This window comes from Candida metapsilosis (assembly GCF_017655625.1).
Source record: "Candida metapsilosis strain BP57 chromosome Unknown scaffold1, whole genome shotgun sequence".
Lineage (NCBI taxonomy): Eukaryota > Fungi > Ascomycota > Pichiomycetes > Serinales > Debaryomycetaceae > Lodderomyces > Lodderomyces metapsilosis.
The window spans coordinates 2,315,191-2,337,199 of record NW_027138159.1 but is presented as its reverse complement, the minus strand read 5'-3'; the positions used below and the strand labels follow the sequence as shown (position 1 = coordinate 2,337,199).

Below are 22,009 nucleotides of genomic sequence, written 5' to 3'. Positions count from 1 at the left end.
CATTTACGTCATAGAAGAAAAGCTTGGCGCGCGCGCGATTGTACAACGGAAAAACTATTGCAAAAGGCGCATTGGATTATTCCATGGCATTTAATCAGGTGACAAATTAAAGGCACTCGTACAATGGGGTAAGTATGAGAGTTAAAGCTTGGTTTGAGAGTTTCGGCTTGGTTTGGTGCTGACATTTGTCGGCTTTTTTAAACAATAAAATATGAAAAGTTGAACAAAACATATGATTCCATGACATTTTTTTTTTTTTTTGGATTCCTACACGATTTCAATGGTTTTTTCTAATTTTTGAGTCCGACACTGGTGTGCATATTGAATAGTTATTGTCACTATTCAAGTGGAGTGCTTTGTCTTCACGTTTACACAAACTCATTATTCTTCTTGTTTTCAATTTAATCCGGTGGGGAGAATGCAAGACCTACACAATGGAAATTCCTCAAAGCCACGCAAATTAATAAGGGGTCGGAATTCTATTCTACCCACTAGACAAAGAGCACACTCCTTTAAACCTAAAACAATGAACTGATTTGTACTGAAATGGAAAAATATAAATAGTCGTCAAATTTCCTGTCTTTTCGAATATTCTTTGCTTTCTGCAATACAAACCACTCTATATATAATGTCAGCCAAGATAGAAAGAATATTCTCAGGCCCAGCTTTGAAAATCAATGAAGCTTTGGATCACTTGCCAAAGATTTACAATGTTTACTTTATTGCCAGTATTTCAACTATTGCTGGTATGATGTTTGGTTTTGACATTTCTTCAATGTCAGCATTCCTAGGTACAGATTCCTACTTAAGGTACTTTGACTCCCCTAGCTCAACAATCCAAGGGTTCATCACATCTTCGATGGCTTTGGGTTCATTCTTTGGCTCCATATTTTCCACATTTGTGTCTGAGCCATTTGGAAGAAGGTTATCACTTTTAACATGTGCATTCTTTTGGATAGTTGGTGCAGCCATTCAATCATCTTCACAAAACAGAGCTCAATTGATCATTGGTCGTATTATTTCTGGTTTGGGTGTTGGGTTTGGATCTTCCGTTGCTCCAATTTATGGTTCAGAATTATCACCAAGAAAAGTTAGAGGTTTGATTGGAGGATTTTTCCAGTTTGCAGTCACTTTGGGTATTTTAATCATGTATTTCATTTCGTATGGATTGGGTAAGATTAATGGAGTAGCTGGATTCCGTATCGCGTGGGGTCTTCAAATTATGCCCGGGTTGTGTTTATTCTTGGGTTGCTTCATTATCCCTGAGTCCCCTCGTTGGTTAGCAAAGCAAGATAAATGGGAACAAGCTGAATTTATTGTTTCTAAAATTCAAGCTCATGGAAATAGAGAAGATCCTGAAGTTTTGATTGAAATTTCCGAAATTAAGGATCAATTATTGATTGAAGAAGCATCAAAGTCGGTTGGGTATGCTACTTTGTTCAAAAAGAAATATATTTTTAGAACATTCACAGCTGTGTTTGCTCAAATCTGGCAACAATTGACTGGTATGAATGTTATGATGTACTATATTGTTTACATTTTCGAAATGGCTGGTAAATCAGGAAATGCCAACTTGGTCGCTTCGTCTATTCAATATGTTTTGAATGTGGTTTGTACAATTCCAGCCTTGTTTGTGTTGGACAAACTCGGTAGAAGGCCATTATTGATTGGTGGTGCTTTAATGATGGCTGCATGGCAATTTGGTTTGGCAGGGATCTTGGGAACTTATGCAGTTCCTTGGATTGATTCACCAAGCGATACTGTCACCATCAAGATCCCCAAGTCGAAACTTTCTGCTTCCAACGGTGCCATTGCTTGTTCGTATTTGTTTGTGTGTGCTTATGCCATGACATGGGGTGTAGGAATTTGGGTTTATTGTTCAGAAATTTGGGGTGACAATAGAATCTCCCAAAGAGGTAATGCTGTTTCCACTGCTGCTAATTGGATCATGAACTTTGCCATTGCAATGTACACCCCATCTGGATTCAAGAATATTGATTGGAGGACATATATTATCTATGGTGTCTTTTGTGTTACTATGGCGGTGCATGTATTCTTTGGTTTCCCAGAAACTAGAGGTAAGAGATTGGAGGAAATTGGTCAAATGTGGGCAGAGAAGGTTCCTGCATGGAGATCGAACTCGTGGCAACCAACCATTCCATTGGTGTCCGACGCCGAGTTGGCAAGAAAAATGAGTGTCGAGCACAAGGAAGACGGTTTGTTGGAGGGTGATTCCAACACCGATGAAGAGCAAAAATAGAACGGTTGCATAGGATATAGCGTTCATATTGGAATGTTAATTATAATGTAAGATTGCTTTTTAAAACATGTAATACTGTAGTCACTAATAATAAATCTACAAACACAATCTTTCACTTCTATTTTTCCGTTTACGGAACTTTTGAATAAATTCTCCGACAAACGTTTGAACCGGATCTTTAGTATTCATGGTTTGAAGATACTGCGGCATTTTCAAATGAGGAGAACAGGAACATGAGGAGTGACTGTATGTGTTAAACTCCGTAATTTCAGTATGTTTTGATGATGCTTGCCCTATGGGAAAAGGAGAGATTGGTTAGCAGTGAATTACCCCGCGTTATTTGCTACTTTCGGATTAACTAAAGAATAATAGAGTGCCTACGTGAGATTGCTTCACCCGTTTGGTGTTGCTGGGGCTACCACAGCGTTCAATTCAGGTCTCACTTTGTAGATGTACTGCTAATGATGTGGTTTTATTTAAAATGATTTTGGCAACAAAACCAATGTAAAGATTAAAAATACCACCAACTTCAGCATTCTATTTTTAAAAGCATAACCACCATTGAATAATGAATTTATTTCCAAATTACCTTTTTGATTTGATTACTACAGTTTTGTATCATTCATCGAATCTGCAAGGCCTCTCTTACATCTCACAAAGGATACGTTTTCTCCTCAAAAAAATACCAACAACTGCAACACACAACAATAGAAAATACCCAAATTGAGTGAATAGTCTAATTTCTCCGCATTTGTATAGGCTTAACACACAACGGGGCTTGTTTCCTATTTCTATTTTTAACTTCGGAAATGGGATACGGAGTTAGGAGGGCACACACACACACCCCCTGAGAGTTCGGACACACCATGAATACCAGCGAACGGCTTTTAGTCATATACTAAACATACTTATAATAAGGAGCGTAGTAAAAGTTTTGCAATATAAATATCCAGTCATTTCCAACTCGAATGATGAAATAGTGTTGCTTCCTTTTTGCAACCATAAACTACCATGTTCCAAAAAACACCTGCTATCAATAATTTAGTTTTGGCTATAAGCCAAAGACTAGACGCATTACCCAAAATCTACAACGTTTACTTCATTGCCAGTATCTCCACTGTTGCTGGTTTAATGTTTGGTTTTGATATTTCCTCAATATCTGCATTTATTGGAACCGATCCATATAGACACTTTTTCAATTATCCAGGCTCAACCATGCAAGGCTTCATCACTTCAGCAATGGCTTTGGGTTCATTCTTTGGTTCAATTGCATCAGCTTTAGTGTCAGAGCCATTTGGAAGAAGGTTATCCCTTTTGATTTGTTCGTTTTTCTGGATTGTTGGTGCTGCTGTCCAGTCATCATCCCAAAATCGTGCGCAATTGATAATTGGTAGAATCATCGCTGGTTGGGGAGTTGGGTTTGGTTCATCGGTTGCCCCCATTTATGGAGCTGAAATATCACCCAGAAATAGAAGAGGTAGTATTAATGGCTTCTTCCAATTGAGCTTGACTGTGGGTATAATGATTATGTTTTACATTTCCTTTGGGTTGGGTAAGATACACGGAGTTGCTAGTTTTAGAATTGCGTGGGGTTTACAAATTGTCCCTGGATTAATCCTAGCATTTGGATGCCTTTTCATTCCTGAGTCCCCTAGATGGTTGGCAAAGCAAGGTAGATGGGAGCAGACTGAGTTCATTGTCGCCCAAATTCAAGCAAAAGGGAACTCAGAAGACCCCGAGGTCTTGATTGAAATTGCTGAAATCAAGGAGCAATTGTTGATTGAGGAAGAAGCAAAAGCTGTAAGCTACGCTACTTTGTTCCAGAAAAAGTATTACTTGAGGACAATTACGGCATTATTCTCACAGATTTGGCAACAATTAACCGGTATGAATGTATTGATGTACTACATTGTCTATATATTCGAGATGGCCGGTTATTCAGGCAATGCAAACTTGGTTGCTTCATCAATACAGTATGTATTGAATGTTGTTTGCTCAGTTCCAGCATTGATATTGTTTGACAAGTTGGGTAGGCGCTCAGTCTTGATTGCGGGTGGTATCTTAATGACCACTTTTCAGTTTGGATTGGCAGGTATATTAGGAGCATATTCAAAACCATGGGCCGATTCCGGAAATGATACTGTCAATATTAGAATCCCAGATACTCAAAAGTCAGCATCGAGAGGAGCAATTGCTTGCTCATATTTGTTTGTCTGTTCCTATGCTATGACGTGGGGTGTTGGAATTTGGATTTACTGCTCTGAGATTTGGGGTGACAATCGGATCTCCCAGAGAGGAAATTCCTTATCCACAGCAGCTAATTGGATTATAAATTTTGCTATTGGAATGTATACTCCATCCGGATTTAAGAACATAAATTGGAGGACTTACATTATTTATGGAGTATTTTGTGTGGCAATGACACTCCATGTCTTCTTTGGGTTTCCAGAAACCAAGAACAAGAGATTAGAGGAAATTGGTCAAATGTGGGACGAAAAAGTACCAGCTTGGAAGACAGCAAACTGGCAACCTACAATCCCAATCGCACCAGACTCTGAAATAGGAAGAAAATTGAGCCTTGAGCATAAGGAGAATATAGAGGAGCGGTCTGAAAATTTGGACACCCCTAGTGCTTGAAAGAGTAAGACATTCGTTTATTGGAGAAGATTGTGTAGTTGTTTAATTAATTGAATGTGAGTTTGTGTTTGAAAAGTCGATATCTAGAAATGCCCATGCTATCACATGATTTATCGCTTGGTGGATCAACGTCAAGAATTTCGGCCTATGGTAAACAATTGACGCGTTTGTGCAGGCTAATGTGAATTATGGTGCACAATTTAAAGGTTATTTCGGGAAAAATATCCTTATCACCTTCTTAGCACATTTTGATAAAGGAGGATTGAGATAGAGCTATGTCTAACCCAACTACATGATGTACTAGATAACCCGCACGAGAGAAGGTGTGGGGTGCTAGTAGTCATTAAAAGCGCTTGCCATAATTGGTTGCCCATTTGATGAGGGTTACATAGAAAAAGCCTTCTTTTCCTATAAAAGAATTTAACCCGAAAACGTGTGCAAATACGATTCAATACAAAAATGCAACATGGTTGCACTGTGACAGTGCATATGGGGTTGCATGAATTTTGATCCCTCAAAAAAAGGGTGTGTAAAGCAGCCCTTGTGAACGCTTTTTGGTCTAAATTTAAAATTTTTTTGTAAACATCAATACACCACAAAAATTTTTTGGTCATACGTTTTATGCAAAAAGTGCAAAACAAAAGAGATTCACACTAGATCCTTTATACAATTGCGGGGAGCACCATCGAAAGAGAAAAGTTGAGCTTAGAGGGCAGAAGATGTCCCCCCCTTTGGTTCATTTCGGATCACTTTAATCCACTTTCGTCTAAACTAAATACGTTTACAATTTAAGGCGTTATTTTTTGAGGGTGAAATATGCATAACACTAGCTCTCCTCAAGGAGATAGAGAACAATGTACATTCAATATGCTAGCGTACACGATACAAGTTAGTGAAAGGTTTTGTGCGACTCCCCTTGCGGAAGCATCATTCATAAAAAATTCCCAACATGAAATAGACGAAGGAGAAAATGGCTGGGGTGGAAAAAAGTAGACAAAGCTAAACGACGACACAAAACAAAATGCTTCTAGAATTTTTCCATAGTTGTACACTAACCGCAAGCTCTTGCGTACTAGTGTCAATGAGGTAGCACAAGAATCCAGCAGTCGAAAGAGATACATAATCAAGAAACGATCTAGCAAGACATTAAAACGTCATTCACGGAACATTTCTTTCCATCTGTTTTGCTCTTGTGAAGCAATTACTGAATATGTTTTTTCGTGCTTGGCTTTTTGTATTTTCTTCCGGTCAATAAAACAATAAGAAAATTATTTTTTTCTCCACTTTTTTTGAATTTTTCCTTTCTGAGGAAGAAATCTTTGTTTTTAAGAAATTGCACATATGTGTAGAGTGTACTCTTTTTTCGTCTATTGTAAAATATCAACACCACCCACAAAGCTAAAAAAGTTGTTCCAGAATTAAATGCATTTACTGCCAAGAAATAACAAAAGAAGAGAGAGAGGGAGAGGACATTGTATAGTTGTACCGTGGTATCGAGGAAAAAAAAAAAATCCGAAACCGAAGATGCATACGACAACAAAGTTCCCACTATCTGGAGATATGTCCCCAACATGATAAGAATCAAGAGGCGTAGATTGTTATGGCAAGACGCTCCATGAGTCTTATCAGAAATAGTCTTCGACAGGGAAGTGAAAGCAACCAGGATATTCTTGGGAGTTTCTGAAATTATTGGCGCCAAAAACATTTTAAAATTTTACTATTGTCCGCATTCGGAATAATTGCAAAGGCGCGTTTAAGCCACCACTTATAGTCAGCTTCTATTATGCAAAGAACTGGTCAATATAACCAGGAACGTATTATTTTTTTTTGTGTGGAATACTACAGCCTCACGCCTTCACCTCTTACGTTGTATGACCCAAAAAATTGTATTTGAGTATACCGATTCGACTAGACCTCAATCATCACTGGTGATGTCTAATTGTAAGATACGGCATTTTACATCTCTAAATCTCACACCATTTAGGATTTACTTATTGGCTGGGCAAAAAAAACAAAATTGCACTCTGTACATACGGAATGAAACTTTTACCCAACTTACAGCAGTGCCCAGTGTTTATGTTTTCTTTTAAATATATAGCCATTCTCTTTGTAACTTGTTCGGTATTGTATTATTTTCATTGTTTTCTTGTTTATATCTGGGCACGCGGCGGGGAAAACAATTGCTAAAACAATCATTGATTGTTTGGTTTACGAAGAAACAATGTTGTAAGACATAGCAAAGGAGCCTATTCTTTTGCCAAGAATTGACCCCCAAGGCGCTTGAAAGAGGTAGAATAACTCCCCCCTCTAATAAAGTTTTGAATATAAATAGACGTAGATTTGCCAGACCTTTCTCCACTCTGATCACTTCCATTATTTGCACACTTTAACTACCAACTGCAAAAAATGTCTTCAAGAATCGAGCGTATGTTCTCAGGCCCAGCCTTGACCTTGGCCAATAAGTTGGACAAGCTTCCTAAAATCTACAATGTTTATTTCATTGCTAGTATCTCAACCATCGCTGGTTTGATGTTTGGTTTTGATATCTCATCAATGTCAGCATTCATTGGGTCTGATCCATACAGACATTTCTTTCACACGCCAGGTTCCACCATGCAAGGTTTCATTACAGCTTCTATGGCGTTGGGATCAATTTTCGGGTCAATAGCTTCTGCATTTATTTCAGAGCCATTTGGAAGAAGATTGTCACTTTTGATTTGTTCGTTCTTTTGGATGGTTGGTGCTGCTATTCAATCCTCGTCACAAAACAGACCACAATTGATCATCGGTCGTATTATATCGGGTATTGGTGTTGGTTTCGGTTCCTCTGTCGCTCCAATTTACGGTGCTGAAATTTCCCCACGTAAAAGAAGAGGTACTATCAATGGATTCTTCCAGTTTGCTGTGACCCTTGGTATTATGATTATGTTTTACATTTGTTATGGTACCGGTCAAATTGATGGTGTTGCCAGTTTCAGGATCGGTTGGGCTATACAAATTATCCCTGGATTACTTTTATTCTTTGGATGTCTTATCATTCCTGAGTCACCACGTTGGTTAGCTAAGCAAGGGAGATGGGAGCAAGCTGAGGACATTGTTACTAAAATCCAAGCCCACGGAAACCATGAAGATCCTGAGGTCTTGATTGAAATTGCTGAAATCAAGGAGCAATTGTTGATCGAAGAAGAAGCAAAAACAGTTGGATATGGCACTTTGTTCAAAAAGAAGTTTCTTCGCAGAACACTCACAGCACTTTTCGCTCAAATTTGGCAACAATTGACTGGTATGAATGTTATGATGTACTACATTGTCTATATTTTCCAAATGGCAGGTTATAGTGGAAACACCAACTTGATTGCCTCGTCCATTCAATACGTTTTGAATGTGGTTTGTACAATTCCAGCTTTGATTTGTTTTGACTACTTTGGAAGAAGACCAGTGTTGATGCTCGGTGCCCTTTTCATGATGATTTTCCAATTTGGACTTACTGGTATCTTGGGCCAGTATTCCGTACCTTGGCCAGATTCAGGAACAGAGTCGGTCAACATTAGAATTCCAGACAGTAATAAGTCAGCTGCTAGAGGTGCTATTGCTTGTTCCTACTTGTTTGTATGTTCTTTCGCTTCTACTTGGGGTGTTGGTATTTGGGTTTATTGTGCAGAACTTTGGGGAGACAATAGAATCTCACAAAGAGGTAACTCATTAGCAACCTGCGCTAATTGGTGTTTCAACTTTGCTATTGCCATGTATACCCCAGCAGGTTTCAAGAACATCAACTGGAGAACATACATCATCTATGGTGTCTTCTGTCTTGCTATGGGTCTTCACGTGTTTTTCGGATTCCCAGAGACTAAAGGTAAGAGATTGGAGGAAGTTGGTCAAATGTGGGATGAAAACGTTCCAGCATGGAGATCAGCTTCTTGGACACCAACCATTCCTATCGCTCCTGATTCAGAGTTGGCAAGAAAGTTGAGTCTTGAACATAATGAAGAGAAATTGATGGATGAAGAATCCAACACTGATGAAGAACAAAGACGGGAATAGATTTTTTGTCTTTCAAGTACGATATTCGTATACTTTTATAGTTCTAATGACAACGTTGTTTGGTTGATTTTTAAAGAAATTTTGCGTTTAGTCAATATTAGCAGGTATTCGTAGTAGCGCATCTTTATTCATACTGGGATGCATATTCCACAATGTCAATCGGAATACATCTCGGAAAATCCCTTGACATGCACTTTATATTAAGACTTACCGCATATCTAAGCGAGACCCTTTTTGGGCTGCCTATGATTTTGTGATGAAATGAGAGCTAATCATCATCTCTGCTTCTCGTTTGAAAATTGTCAGGTCTTGTGACCAGAATATTCACAGTTGACTTGCGGAGCTATTTACCTCTATAATGAGCTAGAAATTTGTTGAAACTTTGAGTCGCGATGGATGACACCTGTCACCGCCGCTGCCTTATATTTTACAAACAAGAAACACGTTTCGTTTGAATTTTGAGCTGAAAGAGTCTAGAAATACGTTTGATATTACCATGCAAATGTACCCTGGGTGCACTTTGCTGATCCATTTTGTTCAAACGAGGCTTTTTTCCGCACGGAGAAAAGTTCCATTAAAGCCGTGTCTCCAAAACATTCAGCTTATTTCAAGGTTTCTAAATATTACAGCCAGGATTAGAGAAAGCTTCAGATCGACTACTGCAGAAAAGATACCGTAATAGGTTAAGCATCGCAAGCCATATCATTGCAAAGGCACCGTACTTAGCTAGTCGAGGCATCGCTTGGCTGAAACTTTTTGTGCAACTCCCCTTGAACTGTATCACGCAGAAGGAAAAAAAAATTAAACGAGAACGAGAATTCTGGGGTAAAACCAAAGAAAACAAAGAAATAGACGGAACCAAATAGTGACACAAAGCGAGTCTCAAGATTTGGCTTTATCGCCGGAAGTATAGTAACAGCGAGCTACTACAGAAGACCGAAAGAGAAATCAAGTAATATATGTCTTACGACACCTGTAGAGTGCTGGCACAACACGCCAGCAATTCAAAAGCATAAATAACCAAGAAAATAGTTTGCCAGAAGGGTAGTTAAAGTTTGTTAGAAAGTCATTAACGGAATATTCTTGCTTTGTAGTTTTTCATAACAATCAGCAACTCTTGTTCCTTGTGAATGCTTTCGTAGTTGGCTTCTGGACTTCTTCCGGTTATGAGCGTATAAACAATAGATTTATTTCTCCACTCGAGTATAATTTTCTTCAGTTTACCTTTTTGAGGAAAGAACTTTCAGAGCTTTGTGCATAAGTGCAAAACGTTTGGTTGGGTTAGTAGGTGGAACCAGCTCTAATAATCGAGAAGCACACCACTTATGTTCCAGAATTGAATGAAAGTGATTTTATTTTTAGTACAGCTACATGCCAAGAAATTTCTTTGACGCACATCAAAAAATTGTTTTACTAGTTTTTGTGCACCTCGCTGGATATTCAAAAAATCCGAAGTCATGAGGAAATACATTTACAAATAGAAGCATTTATAACAAAAGAGACTATACCCATAGTTCTCTTTACCTACCCAGGATGCTATAAGCATTGCTTCCACGTTATTGCTGACCCAAGCAAGTTCTATATTTCAAGAAGAATTAGTTCGAAAGTCAATGAAATCACGCCAGGTTATTAAAAATAATAATCACGTTTATTCCCGGAAGTTTATACCGTCTAAAAATTTTAATTTATGCTTTTGTCTGAATTCGGAATAATTTTGTTTTAGCGGCATTTTCCCGCAATCCACGTATATTCCCCTTTCAAAGGAAGAAGATGAAGTTGTTAGGAACAGACTATTTGTTTGCAACTAAACTGTATCCCCATTATTTGGTTTTGCACCCACCCCTTTGGTAATTGTTTCCACCCTAGTGACAAGATTATAAAGTATATAGTCTTTGATGAGAACTAACTTGTCTTAATCTTCTCTCGTGCGGGTTAATTCTGGGTTGCGGCATTCTGAAGATTGAATGTCATGCGATTTAAAATTTTTAGTTCTAAAGTGGGCTTAAAAAAAATGGAACTTTATGCATATGCGTGAGAATTTTTACCCGTTTTGCATCTGTGCCGTATGGTTCTTGCATTAATGTATGCGGTATTTCTTCCATATTTGGAACATGTAGGAAAAATTCTTACCTTTATTGTTTGTTTAGCTTTGGATCTCAAGACGCGGTGGGGTAAACAATAAAGTATTGTTTTAGTTTACGGAGCAATTTTGTAAAAAAAAATAACAAAAACATAGTGCAAACTTTTATGCATTGTGGTGGTCTCCAGGTGTTCAAAGTAACCACCAGCAATTATCCTCTCTAAAATGTTTTAATATAAAAGGACGCCTAAATTACCCAGATTTTTTTGTTTTCTGTAATGTCTATTTCTAAACCTCAGTGATTTTATTCAGCTATCAACTGCAAAAAATGTCATCAAGAATCGAGCGCATGTTCTCTGGCCCAGCCTTGTCTTTGGCCAATAAGTTGGACAAACTTCCTAAAATCTATAATGTTTACTTTATTGCCAGCATTTCGACAATTGCTGGTTTGATGTTTGGTTTTGATATCTCATCAATGTCAGCTTTCATTGGGTCTGATCCATACAGACATTTCTTTCACACGCCAGGTTCCACCATGCAAGGTTTCATTACAGCTTCTATGGCATTGGGATCAATTTTCGGGTCAATAGCTTCTGCATTTATTTCAGAGCCATTTGGAAGAAGATTGTCACTTTTGATTTGTTCGTTCTTTTGGATGGTTGGTGCTGCTATTCAATCCTCGTCACAAAACAGACCACAATTGATCATCGGTCGTATTATATCGGGTATTGGTGTTGGTTTCGGTTCCTCTGTCGCTCCAATTTACGGTGCTGAAATTTCCCCTCGTAGAAGAAGAGGTACCGTTAACGGATTTTTCCAGTTCTCAGTCACCCTTGGTATTATGATTATGTTCTACATTTCATATGGTTTAGGTAAAATCCATGGTGTTGCTAGTTTCAGAATTGCTTGGGGTATTCAGATCGTACCTGGTTTGCTTTTGTTCTTTGGATGTCTTGTCATTCCTGAGTCACCACGTTGGTTAGCTAAGCAAGGGAGATGGGAACAAGCTGAGGATATTGTTACTAAAATCCAAGCCCACGGAAACCATGAAGATCCTGAGGTCTTGATTGAAATTGCTGAAATTAAAGAACAATTGTTAATCGAAGAAGAGGCAAAAACAGTCGGTTACGGCACTTTATTTAAAAAGAAGTATATTCGCAGAACACTCACAGCAATCTTTGCTCAAATCTGGCAGCAATTAACTGGTATGAATGTTATGATGTACTATATTGTTTACATTTTCCAAATGGCAGGTTATAACGGAAATACCAACTTGGTTGCTTCGTCTATCCAATACGTTTTGAATGTGGTTTGTACAATTCCAGCATTGATTTGTTTCGATTACTTTGGAAGAAGGCCAGTGTTGATGCTTGGTGCCCTTTTCATGTTGATTTTCCAATTCGGTCTTGCTGGTATTTTGGGTGACTATTCCGTACCTTGGGCCGATTCAGGAAATGAATCTGTTACAATTAGAATTCCAACCAATCACAAGCCAGCTTCTAGAGGTGCTATTGCATGTTCCTACTTGTTTGTGTGTTCTTTCGCTTCTACTTGGGGTGTTGGTATTTGGGTTTACTGTGCGGAGATTTGGGGAGACAACAGAATCTCTCAAAGAGGTAACTCCTTATCTACTTGTGCTAACTGGTGCTTCAACTTTGCTATTGCCATGTATACTCCATCGGGATTCAAGAACATTAATTGGAGAACGTATATTATTTATGGTGTCTTCTGTCTTGCTATGGGTCTTCATGTGTTTTTCGGATTCCCAGAGACTAAAGGTAAGCGATTGGAGGAAGTTGCACAAATGTGGGATGAAAACGTTCCAGCATGGAGATCAGCTTCTTGGACACCAACCATTCCTATTGATCCTGATTCAGAGTTGGCAAGAAAGTTGAGTCTTGAACATAAAGAGACTGGATCTCAATCTGATGAAAAAGTTCAAGATCCTGAAACCCACTCTAATAATGGGTCCAATCATGAGTGAGGTTTCAATGTGACAAGAGTATTGAAATAGAAATTGTTTCAGTTCTTAATCAGTTATGCTTTTATCTTCGTGTGTGTATAGTAATGAATGAATAAGCTTGTAATAAAGTCTTCTTTGACGCGATTCGTTATATTCTCGGCGGCATCGTTTGGCTCGCGTTAACTCCGAGGTTATTTTAGTACACAAAACAATCAGGCCAGAAACTTGATCAAAAGAAATGGTGCAGGTTCTTAGCCAAACCAAAAATTCTTCAACGACACGGAGCTATTCGTTACTATAAGTTCTTTCCAAGAAGTGACATTCAAGCGCGTAACGTGTTATTGCCCCAACAGATCATCATTTCAGATATCACGCTTCTACGAAAATAGTTTTCGGTTAACATGGACTTCTGCTTCTTCCTTATAGGGTGTATGTATAAACGAACGACAACGAGGCTCATTATGCCGGCACTTTGACAACCGTGCATATTGAATTACACATATAATAGCTACTAACCCCTAACCTAGTTAGTGAATACAACAGCGAGCTATCCGATGTTGGTCATATTCCGTGCTATTGTGGCCGCTGCCATAACCAAAGCGCTTTTGCTGTACGTACGATAAATGCGGTCACCTTGTTCTTCATTCCAGTGCTTCCATTCTCATTTTCGAAGCGGTTAGTATGTAATATATGTGGCAATTCAGGAAATTTGGATGATGCGGCACTTAACCAATTGAGGAGCGGCCAGCCTGTAGCAATAGCGGGGTGACATTAGATGACTCGACTGAATCCTGTTGCTATAAGGTTGGTTCAAAATAGAACAGGTGGGGTATGTGTATCTTAAGACAGAGGGTCCGTATTAATGATAAGAAAAGTGAAATAGTTTCGACATCCTCGAGACTTTGCTCGTATTGATATGCTCTGCCTCGACTCAGCTCTAGAATATGGCACAAGTAATGGTCTCGGGAGTCCTGCGTAACTTCAGCCTACTCTTGTGTTAATGTAGGAGCTTATTGTTTCATGTTCGTGTTACGTAATGCGCAATCAAAAAAACTATTGTTCCAAAAATCACGAATTTCATCTTTTCGTCTTTTGAAAATTTCAGCCACATTTGTACACTGTTTGCTTTTATTCACACAGCTTTATCCTAATGCCACCAAAAGCTACTACTTCATCCAAGTCATCCACCACTAGAGTACAGTCAGGCTCTCCTGCACAACAATTGACAGCGCTTTTCAAAACTCAACAATTTTATTGGTACTTGGGTCATGTCTTTGCCATCATTTTCTTTGTATTGAGCTCATTGACAGCTATGCTATTTAGACAAGCTGCTTCTTTGAAATACTTTCGCTTTACTTTGTTGTCGATCATTGTCACATATTTGATTGTGTTGAAGCAAGTGTATATCAAACGCTCAGCTCCGAAATTAAGCATTGCTAGGTTATCCAGAGATGAAAATGTCCAATACTTGAGTTTGGCAGTCATCTTTTACATTGCAAGTTATATTCTTGACACCCCAGCACAGACTGTATTATATTCATACATTATATTTGCGGTCTTCCACGCACTCACATATTTCCAAAACAACTTGTTAAGTATTGCAATTCCCTCCATTGATGCACAGCAAAGAGTTAATGCGGCAATTAACAACTTCACCACCCAATTCAACCAACCTGCATTGTCTGCCGCTTCAAGTGTGGAAATTGTGTTGGCAGTTATGTCAGCATTCGATGTGTTGATCAGTACCTTCTGGGTATTGTTAAAGTGGAACATTGTGCAGTATGCCACCAAAGTGTTTCTTTTTGTTGCCGTTGTCGTGTTTAACAAGTTGAGGTATGACAGTAACCAATTCACAAAAGCTGCTGTAAATCAATTGGATCAAACATTAAATGGATATGTCAGCAAATTGAACAATGCTCAATTGAGTCAAAAGTACTTTGCATTAAGAGAGAAGTTCATTCACTACGTGGCATTGGTTCAATTGCCAAAGACGGAGAAAAAGACTCAATAAGCGCAAAGGTTCCACAATGGGAGAATATTTTCATGTATAAAAATCTTGTATGAAAACTTCAAATACTGTAGACTGATATACATATCTCATTACCAACTTTTATTGACGTAAGTATTTCCAATCGAAAGATGCAATTGATGTATTATTCTGCAACCACATAGAATGTATTGTGGTATTCATTCGCGTTGAAAAAAAAAAATCAAATCTCATCTCATTCCTTCCAACAATGTCAAAGAAACTCAAATTAGACAAGATGGTTAAAATATGTACCCATTCTGGCTCATTCCACGCCGATGAATCCTTGGCTGTATACATGCTCAAGCTTTTACCTCAATTCCAAGATGCCGAGCTCGTCAGATCGAGGAACCCACAAGATTGGGAATCAAGTGATATCGTTGTTGATGTTGGAGGGAAATATGATGGGCACAAATTCTTTGACCACCATCAACGTGAATTTGATACCACATTTAATGAAAAATATCAAACAAAGTTATCTTCAGCTGGTTTGGTTTACAAACATTTTGGTAAAGATATCATCAAGGAAGTATTGGGATTGTCATCAGATGACAAGAATGTGGAATTGTTGTATGACAAAGTTTACAAGGAGTTCATTGAAAGTTTAGACGCTAATGATAATGGAATTAACAATTACTCCAAAGACGTCGAGCCAAAGTTTAATGACAGGAATATTACATTACCATCAATAGTATCAAAATTGAACCCCAGATGGAACGAAAGTTGTACAGATGCAGATTACGACCGTCAATTCAATGTCTCTAGCGAACTCATGGGTAAAGTGTTTGTTAATTTATTAGAGGGATATGGCAAAGGTTGGCTTCCAGCTAAGTCTATTGTTGAAGAAGCGTTCAACAAAAGATTCGACATTGATGCTAGTGGTGAAATTCTTGTATTATCGCAATTTTGTCCTTGGAAAGAACACTTGTATGCAATTGAGAAAGACAACAATGCCGAGGGTGTAATTAAGTTTGTTTTGTTTAAGGACTCCAGTGGTAAGTGGAGAGTCTCAACCGTCAGCGTCACTTCATCTTCATTTGAGTTCAGATTAGGATTACCTGAGCCATTGAGAGGATTGAGAGACGAGGAATTGAGCGAAAAGGCTGGTGTTGAAGGTTGTATTTTTGTTCATGCTGCTGGTTTCATTGGAGGCGCAGCCACTGAGGAAGGAGTTTTAAAATTGGCCCAAATGTCCTTAAAAAAGAACTAATCATACAAGCTAGGCTTACGCCAATCCATTGTACTTGAGTGGTATCACAAACAGACCATACTGTTTTTAGGCAATGCGCTTTGCGTCTTTTTCCGAAATGCTTTCGCAATGCGCCGAGAAACTGCACTTTGGCCTAATGGAACATCTGAGAATATTCCAATCATTGACTTTGCTGTCATTTTGTTCCATACACCGGTAGTGTATTAGTCACAACTATTTATTTTTGTAGAATGTATTCATAAAGGGAGTACGACGGATCACAAATCGTAGAAATGTCGAGCACTTACTCTGTACGCAAGCTTTACGTATATTACGCAATTCAGTAACATTTACGTTGTGACTCCAGTTAAAACAGACGGTACAGTGGTATCTATTACGCTTAATATACGAGGTAAAGATCGTTTCCAAAGATAAAAGTATACCACTCGCAACCCTGGTGAAGCATTTACTGGGTCTTGGCTGCACACGATGGGTGACACAATATTCACATGCGATCGTTTACATGTGCGAATTGGAAAATTTCTTGGAAGATGACAAAACGAAGAGTATTGTTGCCAATTCGGGCAAGAAAAGCGCAATTGGAAAACGAAAATGCGCTTTGTGTAGGACAAAAAAACAAAATTTGTTCAGCCGAGGTGGACGACAAATACAATGTCGTATTGTAGCAAAATGTGCAGTGGCCAAATCTAGAGTGAAACCACCGGATGGTATCTAACCTGTGATCATTTACAAGCTTTTAACTCCCTGCTGTTATGAACAAAGTTTGCGTTATATTTTTACTTAACGTTCTGTCCCCGTGTGTCGTGTAGAACTGTCTAAAAAGCATTTTTATTAAATATTGCGCAATTTTTTGGTTTCAGTGAAAGAGAGACAAGAAATATATGCAGACACTAACTTTTAAAAGAGACAAAAAAATTTTCTTACCAAATGCGCTTTGGTTCATTATAAATACAGATTAACTTATCCACTTTTGATCAAAACTATTTGCCACCACAACGCACATGACAAATTACACTGCTATATAACATCTACAGAAACGAAAGGAAAAAAGATGAAGGAATCAAACGTCTTGGAGATTCCAATGGATCAGAGAGTTGGCTTGAAGGTGCGCAACTTGAGTGTTGCTGTAAAGTCAAAAGTTAAAAACAAGGATAGTCATCATGCAGATGAAAAGGATAATTTCAATGCAAAGTCGCCCAGGATACTTAATGATATATCCTTCGATGTTGGTAGTGGCGAGTTGATTGCTTTGATGGGAGGTTCAGGTGCAGGAAAGACGACTTTATTGCATACTTTGTCACAAAGAACCAACGTTAAAAATAAAAAATTGGAGTATTCTGGTAGCATTGAATACACAAGAGCAAATGAGTCCATAAAACACATCAAACATGCTTACTTACTTCAAACTGATTTCTTTTTACCTGGGTTAACTGTATTGGAAACATTTCAAACTCAAGCAGATTTAAGATTACCACCATATGTCAGCCACGAAGAGAAAGAGCAGTTGATCAACTACATTATGGATGTGTTGGAATTGACCCACTTGAAGGATACTAGAATCTGCAAATTTTCCCTGCATGCAACAACTTTATCAGGCGGTGAACAAAGGAGAGTAAGTTTGGCAATTCAATTACTCTCTCGTCCATCGATATTGTTTCTTGACGAACCCACCACTGGATTAGACACATCATCGTCATTGAAGTTGGTCCAGCTACTACACAAGCTTGCCTCGAATACTTATGGTATAACTGTCATTTTATCAATTCACCAACCTAGACCAGAAATTTGCGACTTGTTTGATAAAGTGTGCTTATTGACCAAAGGTGGACGATTGATTTATTTTGGTAACTTGAAAGATGAAGCACAAAGTTACTTTTCAGATATAGGTTATGCTCCAGAGGTTAACCGTCACATCAGTGACCATGTCATGAGCTTATCTGTCAAGGATTCAAGTACAGTTGAGAGTGAGCTGAAGTCTACCGCAAGAATAAACCACTTAGTGGAGACTTGGAAAAACAATCATTATTATGAGTACGATAGTGCTCCAAAGAAGGATCATGCACAATATATGGAGAACTTGAAATTGTTCGCCACTCCTAAGCAGGATGAAATCTCATTTTTGACAGAGCTTAAAGTGTTGACAAAACGTACCTTCAAATTAACCTATCGTGACATACAAACCCTCTTGGTATTGAATCTTGGGTTTGTATTTCTTGCTGTAACCCTCGGGTGGATCTTTTATCGACCCAAGCATGACCTTGCAGGTATAAGGTCCTTGATATCGGTTCAGTATGTGGTTTTGGAAGTCGTGGGCTTTTGTGCCATGTTTATTGAAGTTGAAAGGTTATGGAATACAGATGGTGCTTACTTTTATCGTGAATATCAAGAACATGTTGCAAGTATTCCTGCATTTATCATATCAAGAAGGTTGGCTAAATTTTTATTGGAAGATTTACCAATGACTATCATTTGGTCAATTATAACTTTCTTTATGTGGGGGCTTCGAGTGGGAAATGGATCCCACTTTGGAATCTACTTTACGGTGACATTACTTGTTCAATTGGCATGTATGAGCAGTACGTTATTGATTTACGCTGTGTCATCAAGTGTGGCAATGTCCACTATGTACATCAACTTGCTTTATCAGGTTCAGAATTCAGCTTCGGGATACTTTGTTAATGCAAAAACAATGCCGGTTTATGTCAGATGGCTCAAGTATCTAGCTTATTTCTGGTATGGATTCGGTGCATTAACGGCAAATCAACTTACAGACTGGGTTGGTGATTGTCCATATGATGATGAGAGTCAGTGTGGTGACTATATCGGTAATGAGCAGTTGAAAATTTGGGGATTTCCTCAAAATTGGATTGCAGAGCCAATCGGTATTTTGATTGTATGGGTAACTGGATTCATTATTCTTTCAGGCGTTGCTTTGAGGTTAAAAAATCTTGATGTTGGTATGGCCAAGACTAAAAAGAATAAACTTGGAGACGAAGATGAGACACATGAAGACAAGGATAAGAGTGTAGATGCCACTGAGGATACCTTAGGTGGTGGTGTTGAGTTCAACTCTAATGAAGTAACTGCCGCGAGTGAGATTGTTGAAGATAGATACCCTATTGATCTTGAGCTACATAATGTACACTTGTCAGTCAAGGAAAAGAATATATTGGGAAAACGTGTTGGGACCAAGATTTTATTGAACAATGTGAATGCACTTTTCAAGGCCAACGCAGTCAACTGTATTATGGGTCCTTCAGGCAGTGGTAAAAGTACTTGTCTCAACTACTTATCAAACAGGTTGGATAGGTCAGCGCTGTTTGTTGCATCAGGAGAGATTAAAGTTAATGGAGTTCAAGACATACCCCGCAGTGAACTCAGTCGCATCTCGGCATATGTCACCCAACATGATAGTTCATTGATTTCAAACTTGACGGTAAGGGAAACATTGTACTATCAAGCCAAGTTACGTTTACCTTTAGATCAACACCCAATGATTCCCAGAATTGTCAACACATTGATTAGACAAACAGGATTGGTTGATTGTGCTGATACATTAGTCGGAGATGATTACGTCAAGGGTTTATCTGGTGGTGAAAAGAGGAGATTGAGTATATCGATTCAATTGCTTTCCAAACCAAAAGTGTTGTTTTTAGATGAACCAACATCTGGATTAGATTCATCTACAGCCAAGGCTATTTTTGACTTACTAAGTGAGTTGGCAATAGAAAATGGTACAACAGTGATTCTCACCATTCATCAACCAAGTGAGGAAATTTTCCTAAGTTTTGGAAGTTTGTTGTTTTTGGGTAAAGGTGGTAATGTCATTTATAATGGAAGTGCCAATGGAATTGTTGAGTATTTGGCAAATCTAGGTTTTGAAAATCATAGTCAGTTGAATATTGCCGATTACATTTTGGATTTGATTAGTCATGGTGCTGATGATGATGAAGATGCCCAAGCTGTTGATGGCAGAATTGAAATGTTGGTTAATAACTGGGCGTATAATGTTAAGCATCATGATGAGAAAGCTACAACTAATAGTCAACGACAGGTAGTTGATTTGTCTCAGTTCTACTTTAAACGATTACCGTTTGTCCACACATTCTCCACTGTTACCAAAAGACAATTTTTAACGTCTTTCAGGTCTAAGGATAGCATAATCAGCAGGATTGGTCAAACTGTTTTCCTTACGATTGTTCACACGTTGTTCTTTGCTCCATTGAAAAACACCCAAGATGGTATCAATAATAGACTCGGGTTGATTCAAGAAGTGTTGAACTTGTATTTTGTTGGATTTGTAAACAACATCAGTTTATATCCATTTGAAAGAGACTTGTTTTACCAAGAGTACAGGGATGGAATCTATGGGGTTACAGAATTTGGAATTTCATACTTGCTTAATGAATTACCAACAGAAATCATTCCGTGTTTCTTCTTTTCAGCATTGATTGTTTTTGTTTGTGGATTACCACGGAATGCCGCCATGTACTTTGCCATGTTTGCTACTGGGTTCATATCCATCAATTGTGGAGAATCAATTGGAATTTTCTTTAATAGTGTTTTCAAGCATATGGAAGTGGCTACAAATGTGTTGTCCAATCTTATCATTATTGCTGTGTTTATGGGTGGTACAATGTCGTTACACATGCCACATTTTTTCAAAGCTATGAATTACTTGAGCCCTATGAAGTATGCTGTTTCGATTTGTGCAAATTTGGGATTCAAGAACCAGACTTTTTCATGCAACTCTACAGGCGACTGTAGCTTGAAAACAGGCCAAGATGTGTTACAATACTACAATTTGGAAGCTAATATAGGTGCTATGTTTGGTGGAATTTTCGCTTGTTTTGTTATCTATAGATTACTTGCTATCTGCTCAATCTATGTTAGAGTCAAGTGGTTCTAAGATGAGGGGTGTATATAGTGTATTATAATAATAGATGCTTCGTTTAGATTACAGTGGATTGTTGGTGCTTCAGTCTACGGTTTAAGGCCGAAAACCTCTCGAGAAGCGCATATTACACAAAGCTGCAAGTCATAATGTTTCGGACGTATAGATCCGAAAGTAGTCAATACTTTTAAATGATCAGGTAAGGTACAACACAATGCTGTCTTGAACTAAAGTCACTTATCATTATACCCCATTCCGTATAGTCTCGTTTAGTGGGGGGTGACTATCTCCTTATTTTCTTTCCCGGATTTCCACACTGAAAGACTGAACTCCGAAGCAAGAAAATGATTAATTTTGTTGGGACTCCATTTTGTGTAACTATAGAAAAGAGCAATCTCACAGGGGCTATACTTTTGGATTGATATGCCACTGGGGTGGAGATACTCTAAGCTTGAATAGGGATCGCACAAGTATAAGCTGAAAGCTAAGAGGAGGCTTTATTTCCCATCATCACCTTTTGTAACATCTTACTAATTCACACAATGGTTGTCTCTATTTGTGCAAAATTTTGCGAAGGAAAGCAACTGGAGTCACAAAAGGAAGTTTTTTGTACTTGTGGAAGGGGAGTTTAATCTCGGAAGTTAGTGGATTGGTTTTCCAGTGGGATATTCATTGATAAGTGTGTTTTAATAAAGATTATCTACTTCTTACTCTATGTGTAATATGTAATATGGATATAAATATTATTTGGTTATCTATTTATGTTGTTGTGTATCTAATTTTCCGTTTTTGTTGTTTATAAGGAGAGCCACAACAACAACAACAACAACATTTCAACAAAAAAAACTATCAATAACTATATAACCTGTTTAAATCTTACATTTATTCATCTTTT

At 38.2% G+C, this 22,009-nt stretch overlaps 7 protein-coding genes across 7 annotated transcripts; all 7 read left to right on the top strand. All coding sequences in view use genetic code 12, as the record gives it.

Moving 5' to 3' along the window:
• Positions 1-628: 628 nt before the first annotated feature.
• On the top strand, positions 629-2,260 carry I9W82_001056 (sugar porter family MFS transporter; the record flags this gene model as incomplete). The annotated part of the gene is made up of 1 exon (XM_067689761.1): positions 629-2,260. The coding sequence occupies one exon, from the start codon at positions 629-631 to the stop codon at positions 2,258-2,260; it is 1,632 nt and encodes a 543-aa protein (XP_067551079.1).
• Positions 2,261-3,271: 1,011 nt separating this feature from the next.
• On the top strand, positions 3,272-4,897 carry I9W82_001055 (sugar porter family MFS transporter; the record flags this gene model as incomplete). Its single annotated transcript, XM_067689760.1, has 1 exon — positions 3,272-4,897. The coding sequence occupies one exon, from the start codon at positions 3,272-3,274 to the stop codon at positions 4,895-4,897; it is 1,626 nt and encodes a 541-aa protein (XP_067551078.1).
• A 2,406-nt stretch (positions 4,898-7,303) lies between these two features.
• I9W82_001054 (sugar porter family MFS transporter) lies at positions 7,304-8,941 on the top strand (the record flags this gene model as incomplete). Its single annotated transcript, XM_067689759.1, has 1 exon — positions 7,304-8,941. The coding sequence occupies one exon, from the start codon at positions 7,304-7,306 to the stop codon at positions 8,939-8,941; it is 1,638 nt and encodes a 545-aa protein (XP_067551077.1).
• Positions 8,942-11,349: 2,408 nt separating this feature from the next.
• On the top strand, positions 11,350-13,005 carry I9W82_001053 (sugar porter family MFS transporter; the record flags this gene model as incomplete). The annotated part of the gene is made up of 1 exon (XM_067689758.1): positions 11,350-13,005. One exon carries the CDS (start codon positions 11,350-11,352, stop codon positions 13,003-13,005), a length of 1,656 nt encoding a protein of 551 aa, XP_067551076.1.
• Positions 13,006-14,134: 1,129 nt separating this feature from the next.
• I9W82_001052 (uncharacterized protein) lies at positions 14,135-14,995 on the top strand (the record flags this gene model as incomplete). Its single annotated transcript, XM_067689757.1, has 1 exon — positions 14,135-14,995. One exon carries the CDS (start codon positions 14,135-14,137, stop codon positions 14,993-14,995), a length of 861 nt encoding a protein of 286 aa, XP_067551075.1.
• Positions 14,996-15,221: 226 nt separating this feature from the next.
• Positions 15,222-16,220, top strand: I9W82_001051 (uncharacterized protein; the record flags this gene model as incomplete). Its single annotated transcript, XM_067689756.1, has 1 exon — positions 15,222-16,220. The coding sequence occupies one exon, from the start codon at positions 15,222-15,224 to the stop codon at positions 16,218-16,220; it is 999 nt and encodes a 332-aa protein (XP_067551074.1).
• Positions 16,221-17,301: 1,081 nt separating this feature from the next.
• Positions 17,302-21,129, top strand: ROA1 (Roa1p; the record flags this gene model as incomplete). Its single annotated transcript, XM_067689755.1, has 1 exon — positions 17,302-21,129. The coding sequence occupies one exon, from the start codon at positions 17,302-17,304 to the stop codon at positions 21,127-21,129; it is 3,828 nt and encodes a 1,275-aa protein (XP_067551073.1).
• Between the last annotated feature and the right edge of the window lie 880 nt (positions 21,130-22,009).